This window comes from Thunnus maccoyii, chromosome 9 (genome assembly GCF_910596095.1).
Source record: "Thunnus maccoyii chromosome 9, fThuMac1.1, whole genome shotgun sequence".
Taxonomy (NCBI): domain Eukaryota; kingdom Metazoa; phylum Chordata; class Actinopteri; order Scombriformes; family Scombridae; genus Thunnus; species Thunnus maccoyii.
Window position 1 is genome coordinate 31782624 of NC_056541.1, and position 16809 is coordinate 31799432.

Below are 16809 nucleotides of genomic sequence, written 5' to 3' on the forward strand. Positions count from 1 at the left end.
AGGGCGTTGCTGTAAAAGCGCATGTATGCTCAGCCAACCTACCCTATATAGATACAGGATATGTACACGTACTGCATATAAATATCAGAATCGGTTTATTAGCCAAGCATGCAAGCATACAAAGCATTTGTCTTTGCTCTCACAAATGCAACATAAAAATATAACAAGAGTAAGGTAATAATAATAAAATAAACTAAGTATTACTATTAACATTTTAAAATTTAAACAAGTATACACACACACACACACATTGATATATATGTGTGTGTGTGTGTGTGTGTGTGTGTGTGTGTGTGTGTGTGTATAAACTATATATATATGTATACTTTGGTTAATACATAGATATATTAACCAAATATATCTATATATTGGTTAACATATAGATATATTAACCAAAGGGTCAGTATTAACCAAAGGCATAAAGAAAGAAAAAAAGAAAGTAACAACTCAAAGAGGTGTTAGGGTGGATCCGGGGCTGGTCTGTTACTTTCACAGCAGTTAGTTTTCTGAACATAACCAAACCCTGACCAAAGGGAGGCAGATCTCACACCCCAGGTGTCATGTCATTTGAATTGAGCATACTGAGCCTTTAGAGGACAAATAATCATAGAAAGAAAATCAAATTTCTCTTTTGTTGTTTTCTGATGAGCATGACATTTCTGGAGTACAGTATAAAGAAACATCTTTTACAAAAATATCATCTCAGAAATGATTTCTTTTTCATCGTAAAGAGAAACTTTGGTGAGCACTGAGAACATAAATAAACTGAGACATACTTATTTATGGTTACACAAGTACCACTTCCGTTTTTTGGTGTAGGGCATAGCTAACCCAACCAACCACTTGAGATTTGTTTCTGTGGTGTGCATCTCCTTACTATTTATGCAAACTGCATGCTTGACTGAGATGTGTGCAATCCTACATCAAATTGTCAGTGTATGGATTTTTACATTCGCATGTGGTAACTGAGCACTATCAGCAGTCCCATCAAAACACCTCAGTGAAAGAAAATCCTAACTGTAAACCCAGCCCTCCAGGTCCTGATAGACTTTGTTGGCTGGCAAACTGGGGTACCTGACACAGATTTGGCACAGCCTTTCTCTCCAGTCAGTGTAGGTTTTGATCCTGTGAGTGCGGTGCCACTTGAAGTATGCCTCATAGGCCTGCCTGTCTGCAGCCAGATGCTTCAGATAGGCGGACAGATCAGCTGTGCTCTCAAAATCAGCCACATGGATAAAGGAACCAGGTGGAGCCAGGGCATCATAGGTAGCCCTGCTGGGACCAAGAACCACCGGTATGGCCCCTGCTTGGAAGGCATTCCTCCAGAGCTTCTCACTGATGTAGTCCGTCGCCTCAGAGTTCTCAAATGCCAGGTAAAAAAGGCAGTTTGCAATAGTGGGCAACAGCTTTCTGTTTGACAGGGGCTTCTTGTTCCACTTGCCGTACACCTCTATGGGGATGTGCTTCTTTAGACTTTGGTAAACACCAGCCCGAGCCTGGTGAGGCTTGTATTTGCTGACAACCCAGCCGACAAGGCAAGAACGATTTGCAGCAGCAGGGTAGCTGAGATCATCACCTCCTTGAAGGGTCTTTCCATAAGGGACAGATATGTCTGCATCATGTCTGTAGCTCATGGTCCAATTGAAGAGGCCGTTGAACAGGTTGAGGTTTGCATTGTTGACAGGAGGCTCCATGGACAGCCACACCCAGCGCTGAGAGGCCGGGCGATCCAGGTGCAAAGGCAGCGAGGACGGACCTTTCCACAGCTCCTGGTGGTGGAAGACCACCACATCAGCAGCTGAGAAGGTGGAGGTGTTGTCAGTGAGGAAACAGCGGCTGATGTTGTACATCTCAAGGCATTTGTTTCCGTCAAGCCTGTAGGAGCGTCCAAATGGCCACTGCCACAGCAAGATGCTGATGTTCCTCTGAGGAACATCTGGATTATGTTTGTGCAGAAAGAGCTTCTGGTCCAAGAAGCTGAAATAAAACAGGGATGAGAAAGAGCTGAGGAGAATGAGGACGAGGAGGAAGGCTCGGGATCCATATGTTGTCATGGCTGCCAAGGGTATTCCAGGTCAAAAGGGCACAGCACCAGTATGGAACTAGAGAGGAAGGAAGGGTAGATCAGAAGTATTATTATGCCTTCACATGTTCTCATCAGTGCAGGAACTGCAGCGGTAAAAGTGTAAACAACACAAACATCAACTGTAAAGGAAAGTAAAGTCTGTTTTAAACCCTAAAATTGTTATTTTTACATATTTGTTCAGACAAAAATTAGACGATATTGGTCAGCTGGTTGAATTTGTTACAAGTGAACAGATTTAAAAAAGCATTCAGTAATCAGTAGGGTTTTTTTTAATATGGTCAAATTCTTGCAAAAGTCCTGAGAAAAGACTGTTGATAAACTGCAGACTTTTCTCCACAAAAAGATTAAAACAACATTTGATTGAAACTACTCTTCTGTCTTTGTCTTCCCTTCACTGTTCAGCTCAGTCTAAGTTCTACTTCTGCTGGATGTTTTTTCTTCGTATGATTTAGTCATCAGTATTGCTGCTCACTCCTAACTGCTCACACAATGAATATTAAAATATTTAAAATCTAAACTACTTTAAACAGTAGTACTTTATGTCCCTTTATTTAGTATTTGTAATCAGTGTACAAACAATTAATAAATATTTTATAATCCACTATAATATAACTTTTAGCATATATAAGTGTTTATTAATATATCAGTCAAGAACTAGAACTCCTATACTATAAAATATTTCTTCACAGGAGAAGTTACAATTGTTAACAAGTTCTGTACACTAATAAACACTTATCTTGCCTTTATATCAGTTTAAAACTATAGTCTGTTTTAAAACATTAAAGTAAAATGTTATCACTGAACCTATAAAGTGAAAATATCACTACATCACAAAAATATGAAAACACGATTGATCAAAACCATAAATCACTGTATAAAAGTATAGATACACTATTTTGCAGTTTACTGTTAATTATGCGGGTTGATGGTAAGGCATCTTACGAAATGAAACTGGCAGAGAAAAGATATCTAAAGATGGCACACCCTGATAGCTGGCTTCGCCACAAACTGAACTTCATTTTAAAAAGAGAGAAATGTAAATGCTCAACTGTATGTGCCCACAGGTTATCATATAAGCTGAGCAGGAGGGTCTGAATAAAATAAAACAGAATTTGGCAGAGGGAAGTTGGTACTTACCTGGGAGGTAAAGCATCAGGCTGTCTGCTGCCCATGAGGTTTGTCCTGCTCAACACATCCTAGATAATATAGGAAATCCTGCCCACCGTTAAATTTTTGACTCAGCTCTTGCTTCACACAGACACACAATTTCTCTGTGACAGGGTGTGACAGCCAGCCTGACATTTGTCAGTATTTTCAAATTAATTTAATTAGTATCTTACATGTATGTAAAAGATGTGTTTCATAGGTTTTTACTGGTAAAAAAAAAACTGAACAATGAATTAATATCTTTTAGATTTAGATTCCTCATCATGTACGAAACATCCTCTGATGTTGAGTAAATGAAGTTGGGGTGTGTTTACTGACACATTGTGGTGTTGGCCATGCCCACACCCTTCATGACAGTCACTGTGCCACCCTGTTTTACACTCATTCAATTACCAGTGATGCGGCTTGTGCATCTGCCGTTTGCAGGGTGAGCACAGCCAGTAGCAAGTGGCATTCAAAAACACAAAGTCGGTTTTACATTTAACCACAAGCTGGTCTTCCTCTTCCTGTTCTTGCAGCTCTGCAGAGGAAAGGGGCACAGGGTTTCACACAGCTTCAGTGTTACTTTAAGTGTTACAACAAGCTGTTTTGCCCACAGCCTTCAAGGTCACATTTGTTTTTTAAAGCATAACCTCATGCAAAACAGGTGCCCTCTCCATACTCCCACACTTTTCCTGTTGATTCTGTCACTCATGTACTGCCTCAACTTGCAATTTTCATTCAATTAGGGGTTCAAGCAGCAAAGCTTCTTCTTCTTTTTCTTCTTCTTCTTCTTCTTCTTCTTCTTCTTGTGACCTAAAAGTATCTCGGTCTCAGAAATCATAACAGCTACAGTTCCCAAACTTGGCAGATAGGTTGGAAATCTCAACCACTTCTCAGACAAAAAAAAAAGAAAAAGGACCAATTGGCCAGATGGTGCAAATGTTCAGATGCTAGGTCTGAGGTTTGCGGCGCGGTTCTGGGATATTCTGCCACTATGGGGCGCCACAAATGCGAAAAGTGCTGTAAGGCAAGGCAAAGCAAGGCAAGTTTATTTGTATAGCACATTTCAACAACACAGCAATTCAAAATGCTTTACATAGAGCATAAAAGGCATCAAGACAGAATATAAAAGTAAGACAAGGCGATGTAAAAAAGACATTTAAATACAATTAAAAAGTGTTAAATTTGGTAATAAAAAGCTAAAATAGAATAAGACAGATAAAATAGGAGAATAAAAGTTACAGTGCAGTGCAAGATATAACCCTCAAATTTGGTTTAATAAAAGGTAGCAGCAAACAGAAAAGTCTTCGGCTATAATTTAAAAGAGCTGTTGCAGCAGACCTGCAGTTTTCTGGTAGTTTGTTCCAGATATGTGGAGCATAAAAACTGAACGCTGTTTCTCCAGGTTTAGTTTTTACTCTGGGAACAGAAAGCAGACCTGTCCCAGACAACCTGAGAAGTCTGGATGGTTCATAACGAAGCAGCAAATCAAAAATGTATTTTGGTCAGAAATATATTTCATAAGCCAACAGCAGTATTTTAAAATCAATTTTTTGACAGACAAGAAGCCAGTATAAAGATCTGAGAACTGGAGTGATGTGATCTACTTTCTTGGTCTTAGTGAGGATTCAAGCAGCAGCGTTCTGAATCAGCTGCAGGTGTCTGATCAGTTTTTAGGGTGACCTGTGAAGACACAGTTACAGTAGTCGAGTCTACTGAAGATAAATGCATGGACAAGTTTTTCCAAATCCTGCTGAGACATAAGTCCTTTAATTCTTGATATATTCTTCACGCTGACTTTGTAATGGTCTTAGTGCGACTGTTGAAATTCAGGTCTGAGTCCATGACTGCACCAAGATTTCTGGCTTGGTTTGTGGTTTTTAACTTTATCGACTGAGGCTGAATGCTGACTTTTAATTGATCTTCCTTGGCTCCTAAAACAATTACTTCAGTTTTATATTTGTTTAAATGAAGAAAATTCTGGCACATCCAATCGTTGATTTGTTCAATGCACTTACTCAGTGCTTTTATTGCACCATAGTCCCCTGGTGATAGGGTTATGTAAATTTGTGTGTCATCTGCATAATTATGGTAACATATTTTGTGGTTTTCCATAATCTGAGCCAGTGGAAGCATGTAGATGTTGAACAGAAGAGGCCCCAGAATGGATCCTTGGGGAACTCCACAAATCATTTTTATCCGCTCAGATGTATAATTACCCATAGACACATAGTAGTCCCTGTCCTTTAAGTAGGATTCAAACCAGTTTAGTACTGTGCCAGAAAATCCCACCCAGTTATCCAGTCTGTCTAGAAATATGTTGTGGTTGACTGTGTCAAACGCAGCACTGATCCAGTAATACTAATACTGAAATTCTGCCACTGTCAGTCTTTAAGGGGATGTCATTGAAGACCTTAACAAGAGCAGTCTCAAAAAATGGGAAGTTTGATGTGGGCCTATAGTTGCTCATTAGCGAAGTGTTCTTTTTAAACGTGGCTTGATGACAGCAGTTTTCAGGGCCTGTGGGAAGACACCTGAGAGAAGAGACATGTTGACAATAAGTAGAAGATCTGAGGCCATGCAATTTGAAGCAATTTTGAAAAAGCAGAATATCAAGGCAGCAGGAGGAGGATTTCAGTTGTTGTATAATGTCCTCCGGGATTTTATGGTTGATCCGATAAAATTGTGTCATACTACTCAAATTGATTTTAAGTGGACACAGGAACAACACATATCCTGTACCTGATATGGAGGCACTGACTGCTTGTCTAATTTTCTGAATTTTGTCAGTGAAGAAGGCATTGCAGCTCCTGGTGGATAGAAGTTCGGAGGCTACTGACACAGGAGGGTATGTTATCCTGTTGACAGCAGCAAACAAGGCACATGCATTATTATTGTTTTTGGCAATGATGTCAGAGAAGAAGGACCGTCTTGCATTTCTCAGTTCAAAATTATAAATGCAAAGTCATCAAAGATGATTCAGTCCAGAGTGAACCCCTTGTTGTGTGTGGGCTCGGTCACATGCTGAGCCAGTCCATAGTTATGAAGAACACAACACAGTTCTTTAGTCCCTCTGTCCTGGGGGTTGTCAACATGGATGTTAAAATCACCAACAATAACTATACAATCAAAGTCAATACAGACAGAAATACTCAGAAAGTTTCTAGGAAATTAGTATAAAATTAAAGCACTTTTGAAATAAAGTGTTGTCAGAGCTTTGACTTTTCTGGATTCAGTGCCTTGAGTTGTCTTCTGTTGTGATATGGCGCTATATAAATAAAAATTGATTGATTGATACAGATTATAGACAGCAGTTCAGTAAAGTCATATTTAGGTGGCCTGTAGATATTTAGGAACACAGCTGGAGAGGAGGAATTCAGCTGAAGAGCCACATATTCAAAAGAGGCAAAAATTTCCATATCTGCTTGCATTGGAGGGAATCATTAAACTCAACCTCCTTTCTTATGCACTCTCGCTTCACTCATCAAACTGAAGCATTATCAGACCAGTTTTTTGGGACAGGCTGTGGCTGAGGAGGAATGGATGCTAAATTTCGGTTGAGTGCTTCCTGTTTCTTTGCAGTTTCTTTTCCGGGGGAGGGAGGGGGGGGCTGTGATGATTGTGTCAAAACTGGCTGAGGACTTAAAGCCAGTGGTGGAGGCGGATGCCAGGGGGGGTTTAGGGGAGAGAAGATAGGAGTGAGCGGGGTGTAAGTTTGGTCCCAGCAGTGACCAGCTCTTTCATCTGGTCAGTGAACTCCAAGAGGGGGGAGGAGGGGGAAACAGTGACCTGGATGGGGTTTGGGGGGGGGGGGGGGTAAAGGGAGTGAATCCTCAAAGGTGGAAGTTGATGAGGGAGGTGGAGACTCCTCCTCTCAGCTCTGATGACTGTCATGTTTACAGCTCTCTTCAGGCAGGGCTGAGGTGGCTCTCTCTCTTTCAAGGTTTCTGCCACCTTATGTTATGTCTTCTTCTTGTTTAGATTCCTCTTGTCTCTTGTCCTTGGCAGAGGGAACAGATGGGTGTCGCAGGAAGTAAAATAAATTAGAGATGAACAATTTCACTCCTGACTTGTAACATTTGCAAAATGCAGATCCAAAAGTACTCCAGAAATTCAAAGGCTGTAGTTATTGAATGCTTTTTGTGTGAAAACAATGCAAATGTGTCACAGTTTGGTCAATAATTGTTGCTGTTGTGTTGACTGTGGGAAGATGTGGACTCAGTACTGAACCACGCGTGTAACCAATCATAAAAAACTATAAATACAATCCAGTATCCACTGTGAGTGACAAGTAGTAGTGTAAAGATCAATCGGGGCCCAACAGAGAATTGTTATTGCTGGCACCCTAACAAGTTCACCCAACCATGGATATTTCCGACTCAGTATTTGAAATAAAAAAGTGAGCAAATTATTGATTTGAGTCACATTTTTCATATTCAGGAAGTGATACTATAAAAACTTTGAAGCTTTGAAGTTCAGTGATATGCACATCTCAATCACTTTCAGTTATTGTTGGGGCTTCGCAGACCTCTTTTGTCCCAGGTATTGCCTCTGAGTGTCCATACAGACTGCTACACCTTATCGCTGGAGGTTGATGGAAAAGATGAAAAAAAAGCTGCAGACATTACTCAGGGCTGGAAAAAAGTATTCTTTCTCTGCATGTTTTTGGAGTGAAATATATTTTATAATCTACAGTATATATATACTCTATTTAAAAATGACTAATTTCATCATATCGTCACATGTTTTTGTTTGTCTTTATGCTTCACTGACACACAGATATGGATTAATGTGCATAAAGCACACATATATCTAGAGAGTTAGATGTCTGGGGTCTAATTATGTTTGGGGTCTGATTATGCCCTCATACATAATATACATCACTATCTAGATGAACATTAATTTCTTTGTCTGTTAGTATAAAACATAAGATATCCTGTAATTTGTACCATAGTTACATGTAATGGTAAGAAGAGGAAGAAAAGAAAAGTAAAAAGATGGCTTTGCATATAGCAAGAATGAGGAAGCATAAGGAAGAATGTTTAATTTTCTTCAAGAATTTACAGGTGTACACCAGCAACTTAGTATATTCATATACCAAGAGATATTAAGTGTAGGCCCTCGGCAAAACTGAGCCACTGGCCTCCATTAACCCCCAATCTTCCCCCTCTGTGCACTGTGTACACCTCTTCAGTGCTCCAGATAGAACTGTGAGGTCAGTACAGCCTGTCTGGATTTTTTTTAGGCCATTGCCAATATCTGAATGTGAAAAAAACCCCATATATGTCAATCAGTTTTAATGTTTCTACATTAACAATTGTTTTTGATTGTCTGTGACATTTGGCAGTTGAAAAGTGAGCTTGTCAGTGCTCTCTGGTGGACATCGAGACCTCAGAAACAAAACAAAGCATGAGAAAGAAAACTTTTAGGATCTGAAAATGATGTGACTCATAACATGCTTGTACAGTGAGAGACCCAAAGCTTGGCTGAGAAAACTCAAAACATGAAGCAATTTGTAACTGTTATACTTTTTAAAAATAATTTACAGACTTGAATATCCATGTGGACATAGTGTTTATTCATACACATTTCCTTTATCTGTGACATAGTGTTAACTAATACTGTACATTTTTTTTTTATTATTGTTGTGTGTGACGGTGTTTATTTATTGAACATGGGTGTACTGAGGAAGCAGGATGTGGCTGTGAAGTGTTTGTTAAAGTGTGACGCTTGCACTCAGTTCACGTGTCTGATTTTGTGACTCAAGTGCTGTCAATATGTGTTGGTCTTATTTTTTATCTTGTGGCCACTATAATAAAGTCTTTTTAACTTTTGCGCCTTGATAAGGCAGCTGTGCCTTGATTGGTCTGGGAATTCATTCACCTTTTTTGTGGACATTTATTACCTTATTTTTGGCATTTCTGTACTGACATTTGTTGTTGCTTAAATAATATGTAGTATAAAAATAATACTAAAATGTTGTCTTATGCTTGGCACAGCGTGCTGCCTACAGCAGAATGAAACAAGTCAATCATATTAAGACCAAAGAAAAGAACATATTTTTAAAATAAATCTGAAAATTGTCATTTCTCAGAAATAATCAGCATCTTTGTTCTTCTCATTCTTCTGGCTGGTTGTCTCTGGCTATACGCTATTACAGTAAGATCTAGTAAGTAAAAAGAAGGCAACACCACACAGAAAGGACTGATGATATGCTTCATGTACACTTAATGGCCAAAAGTATATGGACACTGGAAAATCACACTCATATCTCTTTATGAAACATGTCATCAAACCATGGGTATGTATCTGCTGCTATAACAGCCTTCAGTCCTCTGGTTTCGGGCTTCCCAGCAGATGTGGGGACCTGGATGCAGGGATTTGCTCCCATTCAGACACACAAGCATTAGTGAGGTCCAGCACTGATGTTGGGTGATGAGGTCTGGCTCATGGTCAATGTTCCAGTTCATCACAAAGGTGCTGGATGAGGTTGAAGTCAAGTTCTTCTGCACCAAAGTGGGAAAACTTGTCTTTATGGAGCTGGTTTCATGCACGGGGACACTGTCATGTTGACACAGGAAACAGACAAACACAATATTGGAGGAAACATGGCTCCTCTCCCTTTTCACCAGGGCCCTGTTTCCCAACATTTCACTCCAATGTTACAGTCGATTTAAATCTATCAGTCATTGTTATGTTCTTTGGAAGGGCTTCAGTGAAAATGTGTGTTTTTTTGTTTTTTTTTGTTGAGGTTGTGTTTGAGGCAGATCGTGTGCTGATAGTGAAAACAGGTGTGCATCATTAGGTCCTGTAATGCCGCATGCATGTTTTATGTGACAGATGGTGGAGTCACAGGAGTGAGGGTTAAAAATAGCGTGCATTGACAATATAACACCATTTCCCAGTCATAAAACTTGTTCATGTGATGTTGACATGAAGGCTATTTTATAAGTTGCAATCTTGTAATTCTGACAACAGATCTATTTCACTGCAAACATTTCAATGTCAAAGTTTAAACAATAAAGCTATGAGAGAGCATGCACACTGTGACTGACTCAACCTGTGCTTCTCCTGCTTTGACCAGTCAAAATATCTGCTGTGAAAATGTCTTATTTTCATACGATATGAACAAGCATGACTTGCATTTGTACCGCAAACTGAAATTTGACAATATGTGATAAGTTGCACAAGAATTTTGAGAATGAACATGCTTTTCTAAAGATTCAACTTTCGGTTGACAACGCCATAATACTGAGATCAATTTAACGTTTCTGTTTGTTGACGTTACCCAATAAGCATGTTGATGAGAGTTATTCAGCTCCATTATCCATTCTGGTCAACAAGACTAAGTCATCAAATCACTGGGTCAACTGAAGTTTAAGATCTGCAAGAAGAAGCCAACAATAGTCAGAGAAGATAGCAGTACAGAGGTTGGATTGTCTTCCATCCTGTAAGAAGCACTTCAGTTATGTCTAAACAGCTGCAGTGGACAGAAAGGAAGAACAAATGAAGGCACTTGTGTTATGAATAATTAAGGCAATAAGAGGGTATGTTGCACACATCAGCATCTTCGCCAAATTGTCATGCATCTGTATATTTTCTGTAAACAAATAAGACTTACACTGACAAGGCTGTAGCTTCAAATCAAGACATTATAGGTCATGGCCTTGGCCATTCAAGTATGGGACTTTTAGCAAACTGAGGCTTATATTCTACAAGTATTTTATAGACTAATCCCTGTATTTTTTCTTTAGAGGAATTAAAAATGAAAAATGAGCACAATAAATAACAACAACGATAATAATAATAATAATTAAAAAATAACTTATAAAAGGCATAATAATAATAAAAACATTGTCGTTGTTATTCACATTTATTTGGGCAGAGACCTTTTCGGTGTAACAACGTAACAACTGTTGACAGTCAGAGGTTTTTTTTTCACAGGTTTGACCGGAAGTGTGTTGTTATTCCTGTGGTTAACTTGACGGTAGCTGTTAGTGCTGCTTTCCTGCTCCAACTCTAAGCGTTACATTATAACGCTGCGCGGTGCTTCACCGACAGACCACACAGACACAGTCCCGTCTCTCCTTCTACCGCAAGCCTTCTTTATTAAACCGCACTGAGTAAAAAAGCGTCATTTTTAGCATCGGAACAGGCTCGGACGAGACGCCTGGCAATGGGATAGAAATCCCCCGGTTATTTAAATCCAGCCACAGGCCACCGCCGGTATGCTAATTTGGTAAATTTAGGACACACTGAAGCTGAAGTGGGAGGCAAAATGGGATTCCTGCACCAGCTGCATCTCCTGCTGTGGAAGAACATCTCTCTGAAGAGGAGGGGGCCGGTAAGCCGATACATTGCTTTATGAAATGATGTAAAAAAAAATAAATAAATAAAAAAAAGAAAGAAAAGAAAAGAAAGAAAGACAAGAGCAGAGCAGAGCAGAGCAGGCGTGTTTGGTTGTTGGTGCGTTTGGGAAGCAGACGGGCGTCGGTTCAGCCTGCTCCGCTGCTGCATTGCCCGCAGCCTGCCGTTCCTCGAGTTCTTCTAGCAGCACCTGTCTCTGACTGTACACGTTACCAGCAGACATTACAATAACACCGCAGTGAGCAGCGTTTCCTGCCAGGCTGCTGCTGGAGAGCAGGAGCTTGCTCTAGGTGTGTGCCCGTACTGTCAAACAGGTTGTTGTTTGTGGATTATAACAACAGTTGAACTCCATTGTGTAATCTCTAGCCTCAATTCTGAAGTCAGTATAAAGCCTCTGTGTATTAGCTCAGGATATGCTATGATGTAATGAAGTTTTTATTCGATCACATCCATAAAATGCAAAAATGCGATAGGACAGACTGATTTCAGATAATATTACATCAAAATACATGACCTGATTCACCTCGAATACATGTGTAACAAGATATCAATGTCAAACTCCACCCTAAGCATCACCTGAAGAGAAGAATATGAATATGATAAGGTATAATATTATACAGACTTTCTGTTGCTGCCACTTCAGTTATTACTGTAGAATGTTGACAGCATGTCAAAAGGCCTTATAATGAAATTAAAGGGGTGCTGCAGTGATGAAGTATTTCACATGCAGAAAGTCAGGGGGAGAGACAGATGAAAGAAGAACGGTATAAACGGAAACAGTAGAGGCTGGGATATGCTGACTTTTTGTCCCTGTAAGATCCAAAATCACTGGAGACTATATTTCCCATAATGCAACTCAACAGCATCTTCTTATTAGACTCTCCCTGTGTATTAAATGGCTCATCTTCTGGATTCCACATGTCCAGTTTGACAAAAAAAGGATATTGCTTAGTTATCATATAACCCATGTTTTGAACTTCTGTCACATGACAACAGGTCAACAGGTGATAACAGTGGTGAGGAAGACTATGAGATGAAGGTAGCCCCTTTTTAATGACTGGACCAGAATTTATTGAGGACATGTGCATGACAGGACCTCTAAATAACCGAGGCTATGTTCAAGCTCAAAGAATATTGTTATCACAGCAAAACCAAACATGTAAATGATGATTTTTCTTTGCTCAGATGCAAAGACAGATGCTGTTCCATAAACCCTCTCTGGCAGGATGTCAGGGTAGATGGTTGGCTGTCTTACTTTGACACCTTGTTTTCCTTTAGTTATTGATATGTAATGTTGATATATTACACAAATATGCAAAATGTAGAATTAGGAACATATTGGATCAGTAAATGAATGAATAAATGTAGGTTTCTTTATATTTTGTGTAAAGTCAGATAGTATGGAATACATAGAGAGAAGAGAACAGAATTTATAATAATATTTCAGCAAGTATGGATGACCTTGATCATGAACTCCATTAAACAAATTAACATTCACAACATCCACATCAACAATGAAATAAATGCTGAAATGTTCTAACAGTGAAGAGTGAAGAGTGAAAGAACATAATGGCATTAACCTCAGGTTAGTTACTTAAGGTTTAAACCTTTATTAACCACAGTTAAACTAACAGAGACGGAGCAACAGCTGTTCTATCTGTACTTTAGGAGATATTTCTGCAGTAAATGTTGACAAAGCTGGCAGGAGCCATGGAGATGAAGGCCACACCTCCATAATGTCATAAAAACCCCTCCTGGTGATCAGCAGCAAGCATTTTGTTGGTTTTAACTAAACTCGATATGTTGTCATTTCTAAACCTTGGTGATTAACACGTAGACAGAGAGCTGTGTGTCTCCTGCAGAGGCTCAAACAGAAGACATGCACATAACTACACAATTAGGATGCTACCCGGCTAGCGAGTTAGCTGGCAAACTGTACAAAACATACCACAGTCGCTGTTTTCCATCCAGGAGTATTGTTGCTTCCCCAAAAGTAGAAAAGCCCTCCTTCTTTTCCTCATGAGTATCTTTCGCTGACATTTTTTTTGGAGTACTGGTATTACACCATATTTGGTGACCCACCAGATTAACCGCCAATAGGCTAGTGGGAGCAGCCTTGGCCATGTGTATTTCATCGAATCACAGTGCATTTCATTGGTCATGTGTCTTGAAAACTTGATATCTCCTAAAACGTGCTCATCCGCAGACTCTGATTGGCATCAAATATTATATTCAAATGTTTTAAGTATAAAATGTTGATCTTAAAAGTAACTATAGCTGTGAAAATAGCTGTGAAATAAATGAAGTGGAGAAAAAAGTACAATGTTTCCCTCTCAAATAAAAAATATAAAATGGAAATACTCAGTAAAGTACAAGTTCCTCAAAATTGTACTTAAATATAGACCTTAAATTTACTTAGTTACTTTCAACCACTGGCTTGAGGCTAGCAGCTGCAGGCTACATTAAATCAAACTGCATTGTGGGTAATGTAGGTGCCAGGTTTCGACAAGAAGGAAGAATGTGTGAAATAAAAAAAGTCCCTGGTTCTGCTGCTTCACTTTAATCCTTTCTTTAAACAAACTGTCCATCGTGAGCGATGTTATAAGAGTGCTAAATCCCTGCAACACCATCGCTGAGACTGAAGACTCTGATGGCTTTTTATCTATTGCCTCTGTTTTTGTTCAGGTCTGTGGTAGAAGGATCCACTCTCACTCGTACAGTGGTGTGTAGATGTGGTGAACCTGACCTTTGCATGACTCATGTCTCACTGCGACGCGGCACCGTAGTTCCCAGAAGTTGTGTGGAGAGCCCATTGTTTGGTCCAGAAAATGGTGAAAATGGTGAAAATGTTTCTCAAAGCCCAAGATGACGTCTTTGCATGTCCTGTTTTGTCTCCACCAACAGTCCACAACACAAAGATATTCAGTTTACTGTCATAGAGGACCAAAGAAACCAGAAAATATTCACATTTGAGAAGCTGGAATCAAGAGAATTTGGAATTTGTTTTTTAAAAAATGGCTCAAAATGATTAAGTGATTATCAAAATAGTTGGTGATTAATTTAATAGTTGCCAACTAATCGATTAATCAATTCCATTAATTGTTTAAGGCCTAAATACATGGCAGTATTGGATTTGTGGCTAACGGTGTACAACAAATAACGATTATTTTTTATTATCAATTAGCCTAATCTGTTGATTGCTTTCTTGATTCATTGATTTGTCTATAAAATGTCAAAAAACAGTGTACAATGCTCAATGTGATTCCCCAAGGCAGTGTCTTAAATTCCTTGTTTTATTGGACAAATCAAAATATAATCCAAAAGATGTGATTGTCATTTGTATTCTTACAAATTTCTGTGGGATGTTGAAAGAGGATTTCTTACTTCTTCTTCTTTTTGTTCGTTCAAGTTTGAGAATAGTGTGTGAACCAAACACTATTCTTATGTGTTGAGCCATGGTGGCTATCAGTCCTCATAAATAAATAACCAGTGTTGTCCTTGCTAATTCAAACAAACTGGAAATCATAAATCATAATAAAACCAGGGCTGGATGATCAATTTATGATCAGCCAGCTACAGAAACTGACATTGAGACTGTATAATTGTCTAACTAAGTATATTATATAGTGTATTATAGTTAAGTGAACCTGACCAGGCTCACTTAAGGTGGACTGACCTTTAAGATGGACCAGCTATTTTCATTTTAGTTTCAATCTCAGCCGCTCAACCACTGCCACTCCAAAACAGTCCACCTGGGTGAAACACTGTCATTGGTTCTTATAGTTTTTAGTTAAGTAACTAACCATGGTATTACTCACTGACAAACCCAGTCAAATGTCGATGTCGTAGAAACTGTGGCTTCAGTCAACATGATAGAGAATGAAACAAAGCTGCTAACATATATAGCGGCATAGCGCAACCCCTCTAGGAGTGCTTATTACAGTATGTGTGTGTGTGTGGTGAGTGTGCAGGAGAGAGAGCGTCCATCCCAAAACCTACACCTGCAGTCTGGAGCACAGAGTGTGCATTGACATTGCTGGCCCAGCCTTACTGTACACATCTGGCCTCATCACTCTAATATGACAGCATTATCTTAAAATGGATATTCAGATGTTCAGATCCTCCAGATGTGAGTTATAATCTAATATGGTGATCTCGACAACCTTGCCATCTGAGCATGCATATTGTGCAGCCTCCCTGCAGGGTCTATTATTAGCCATCAGAAAGTCTGATTCCTGTCAGCTGCTTTATTTCACTGATATACTCTACATGGTGTTTTTATAAGCTCTGTCCTCATGCAGCCTGATTTTTATCAGCACTTGATGCCTTTGCTGGTGTCCTGATAGAGGGGCTGGTGTGTGGAGACTTTGTGTGTGTGTGTGTGTGTGTGTGTGTGTGTGTGTGTGTGTGTGTGTGTGTGTGTGTGTGTGTGTGTGTGTTGGGGAGGTATTTTTAGCCTCCACTACCTTCAGACATCAGACTCAGAGGAGATGCACTGGGGAGCCTCTGTAACAATAATAGTAACAGCTGCGTCATTTCTGTCTATAGACACCCTGGTTTGGCCGCACTGAAGCTGTCTGCTGGATTGATCATCAGGACATAAACTGTCCAATCAGCACTTTGCTCAGATAACATCAATCCTACACGTTGGTCCCTACTGACAAACACAAGCTCATGCATTAATTAGAGGAGCATCATGGCCCAGTTGCATTAAGTATGAGAGGATTTTCTCTTAAAAAATATTACTTATACACATTGTACACACTGTAAGTGCATTGCCTGCAGTATCAGTAAGGGATTATGGCTGCTCATACTGCAGCTACTTGCCAACAAAATGCCAAATGAATCATAGAATCAGTTCATTTACTAATTTTCCTCTTCTTTCTGTCGTAAATATAATAAAATATAGTTCCTGGACCACAGAATTCCTGGCCAGGTGACATCCAGTTAAAAAAGAATGGCTTAACAATTTTGAATATTAAAATCAGATTTGAAATTTTACAGAGAGCTCTCAAATCTCACACATACTCTATCTGTAAGAGTAAAGAAAGAGTAGCGCAGCATCCAGTTACATTATGTCTAATTCAGTTCTAACAACTGAACCAACTACATGGGAGTGCAGGTTTTAAACATCGTCATCTTGTCTGTGAGCTCAACTTTTATTTAGTTAATCAGGGTGACAGGAATATTTGTTTCATCTGTTTTCT

The 16809-nt window shown here is 39.4% G+C and overlaps 2 protein-coding genes across 4 annotated transcripts in view; one reads left to right on the top strand and one right to left on the bottom strand.

Annotated features, from left to right (window-relative positions):
• Positions 1–473: 473 nt before the first annotated feature.
• LOC121904122 (fucosyltransferase 7) lies at positions 474–3269 on the bottom strand. The gene is made up of 2 exons (XM_042421662.1): positions 3224–3269; positions 474–2102 (listed from the first exon to the last, which is right to left on the bottom strand). The coding sequence occupies exon 2, from the start codon at positions 2052–2054 to the stop codon at positions 1014–1016; it is 1041 nt and encodes a 346-aa protein (XP_042277596.1). The 5' UTR covers positions 2055–2102; positions 3224–3269; the 3' UTR covers positions 474–1013.
• Positions 3270–11182: 7913 nt separating this feature from the next.
• abca2 (ATP-binding cassette, sub-family A (ABC1), member 2) overlaps positions 11183–16809 on the top strand; it is a 122939-nt gene continuing 117312 nt past the window's right edge. For 2 of the 3 annotated variants that reach the window (XM_042422513.1, XM_042422514.1), the window contains exon 1: positions 11184–11579. In XM_042422513.1, the coding sequence (XP_042278447.1) occupies positions 11514–11579 (66 nt within the window). In that variant the 5' untranslated portion in view covers positions 11184–11513. Of the gene's footprint in view, positions 11580–16809 lie in introns of all 3 variants that reach the window. The other variant, XM_042422515.1, reaches the window with a different exon arrangement.

Coding starts and splice junctions, on each gene's coding strand:
- LOC121904122 (XM_042421662.1), bottom strand. CDS start 2,054: ATGACAACATATGGATCCCGAGCCTTCCTCCTCGTCCTCATTCTCCTC.